This window comes from Tupaia chinensis, unplaced genomic scaffold (assembly GCF_000334495.1).
Source record: "Tupaia chinensis unplaced genomic scaffold, TupChi_1.0 Scaffold141044_1, whole genome shotgun sequence".
NCBI lineage: Eukaryota > Metazoa > Chordata > Mammalia > Scandentia > Tupaiidae > Tupaia > Tupaia belangeri.
Window position 1 is genome coordinate 283,962 of NW_006200910.1, and position 1,999 is coordinate 285,960.

The 1,999-nt window shown below is 40.2% G+C and overlaps 1 protein-coding gene across 1 annotated transcript in view; it reads right to left on the reverse strand.

Annotated features, from left to right (window-relative positions):
* The window catches only part of CATSPER2 (cation channel sperm associated 2), a 26,535-nt gene that overhangs the window by 2,412 nt on the left and 22,124 nt on the right, over positions 1–1,999 (reverse strand). Inside the window, 1 exon segment of the mRNA XM_006162870.1 lies at positions 1,928–1,999. This exon segment is cut by the window's right edge and continues 4 nt beyond it. Within this exon segment, the coding sequence (XP_006162932.1) occupies positions 1,928–1,999 (72 nt within the window).

The following is a 1,999-nucleotide window of genomic DNA, read 5'->3' on the forward strand; positions in this document are numbered from 1 at the left end:
CACACACACACATAGAACCTTCTAATTCTTATTTTCACATAAGTTCCATGTTACAGATAACTTTTATTGTCTTCTTGTGCTTCACACACACACACACAATGTGCATGCGCACACACACACACACACACACACACACAGAACCTTGTAATTCTTATTTTCACATTGGGTTGATTTCAACTAGGAATGGGGAAGAATACTCAGATAACACTAATCCATATTAATTTTTTTGTGAAAGAATTATTATTGGGACCAGCAGTTAGCATAATAGCTATGCTGCTGGACTCCCATGTTGTCGACTGCAGTTCAAGTCCCAGATCTGGTGGCTTAAAATCATGCCAGGCGCGTGTGTGTGCGTGCCCAAGATCCTGAAAGGAGAATGGAGAAGGGATTGTGGCATGGCCATCCCCCCCTGGGGAGTGATTTCTAGCTTTCTGTCTCTCTGTCTCTCTCTCTGTCTGGCGAGCGCACACGCCCTGTAGCAAAAACCTCTCAAAAAAAAAAAAAAGGAATTATTATTTATTTATTTTTATTTATAATCATTATTTGTTTTAATTTGGAGAGAGAGGGAGAGAAATGGAAAATGAGAAAGTAAGCCACCAGGTCCGGGACTTGAACCATGGTCAGCAATGTGGGAGCCTAACACTCCAACCACTACACTACCTGCCAGTCCCCATGTTAAAATTTTTGAAACTGCCCTTAACTCTTCTAGATTTTTTTAAAAGAATTACTTTTATTATTTAGCTTTGTTTGTTTTAATTTGACCAGAGAGGAACAGAGAGTAAGAGAGGGAAAGTGAGAAAGCAGGCCACTTTTAGGTCCAAGATTTGAACTGTGGTCAGCTATGTGGGAGTCAAGTGCCTTTAATGACCCATGCCATCTGCTGGCCCCGTAGTTTTTGTTTTTGTTTTTTGAGAAATTTTATTAATCCAAATTAATCTCCAAATGGTAAAATTGAAGGAAAGTAATTTTAAGCAGATAGTTCACAGCTTATATCAAACTCTTTTATCTAATTCACATACTTCTCTCTGACTAAATTGTCACTAGAAAGGACTGACATGAAGAGGAGTCTGTAATTCATAAACCCCTTCTGGAGCTGGGTGCAGTGGCCACTGTGGGCTTTCTGCTGTCTAATCCCGATAGCCATTTGTAGCTACCCAGTTTATACCCAGGGCCCTGCTACTCTGAAATGCAGCCTTCAAAGAGAAGGAACATGGGACCAGCAGATGATATAACAGTTACTTTGCTGGACTCCTGCATAGTTGACCATTGTTTGAGTCTCAGACCTGGGATTAAAACTCACACTGGGCATGTGTGCGTGCATGCCCAAAATTCTGAGAGGAGAACAGAGGAGAAGGGATTGCAGTGTGACCATCTCCTCCGGGGGGGTGGGGGGGTGGTGATTTCTTGCTTTCTGTCTCTTTTTCTCCAGTAAGTGTATGTCCCCTATAGCAAAATCTCTCTCTCAAAAAAAAAAAAAAAAAAAGAGAGAGAGAGAAGGAACATGCACAAAACAGGGTGGGCTACCCAAATTCAATGTGAGTCTACCTTGTCCTAATCCCCAGCAATGGAAATTGTGTCCTTTGGGGATACAAGCTTTCAGAACTCAAAGGATTTGGGCATCCCCTGCTGGAGAAATAGAGTTTCTAGCCTCTCTCTAGAGGAAATTAGGACACGTGCCCAAAATGTAACATATCAAACCAAGAATCTACCTTTTATTTACATATGAAGCAGAAGAGGCTGAGATGCTAGAATAGTGGCCACTCTCCTCCTTCTCCCGTTATATACTATACATATATAATATATAATAGCATATATTATATATATATAAACATTATAGTATATATACTATATAATAGTGTACATAAAAATGCATAATAGATACATATACATTTAACTCCCGATCCCCATGACTGCCCTAAATCTGTACCTGCAAACTCTTGCAACTTCTTACGCTCCTCTAGGTTATACTGAAGCATTTCCAGCAAATCAAAATATCGGA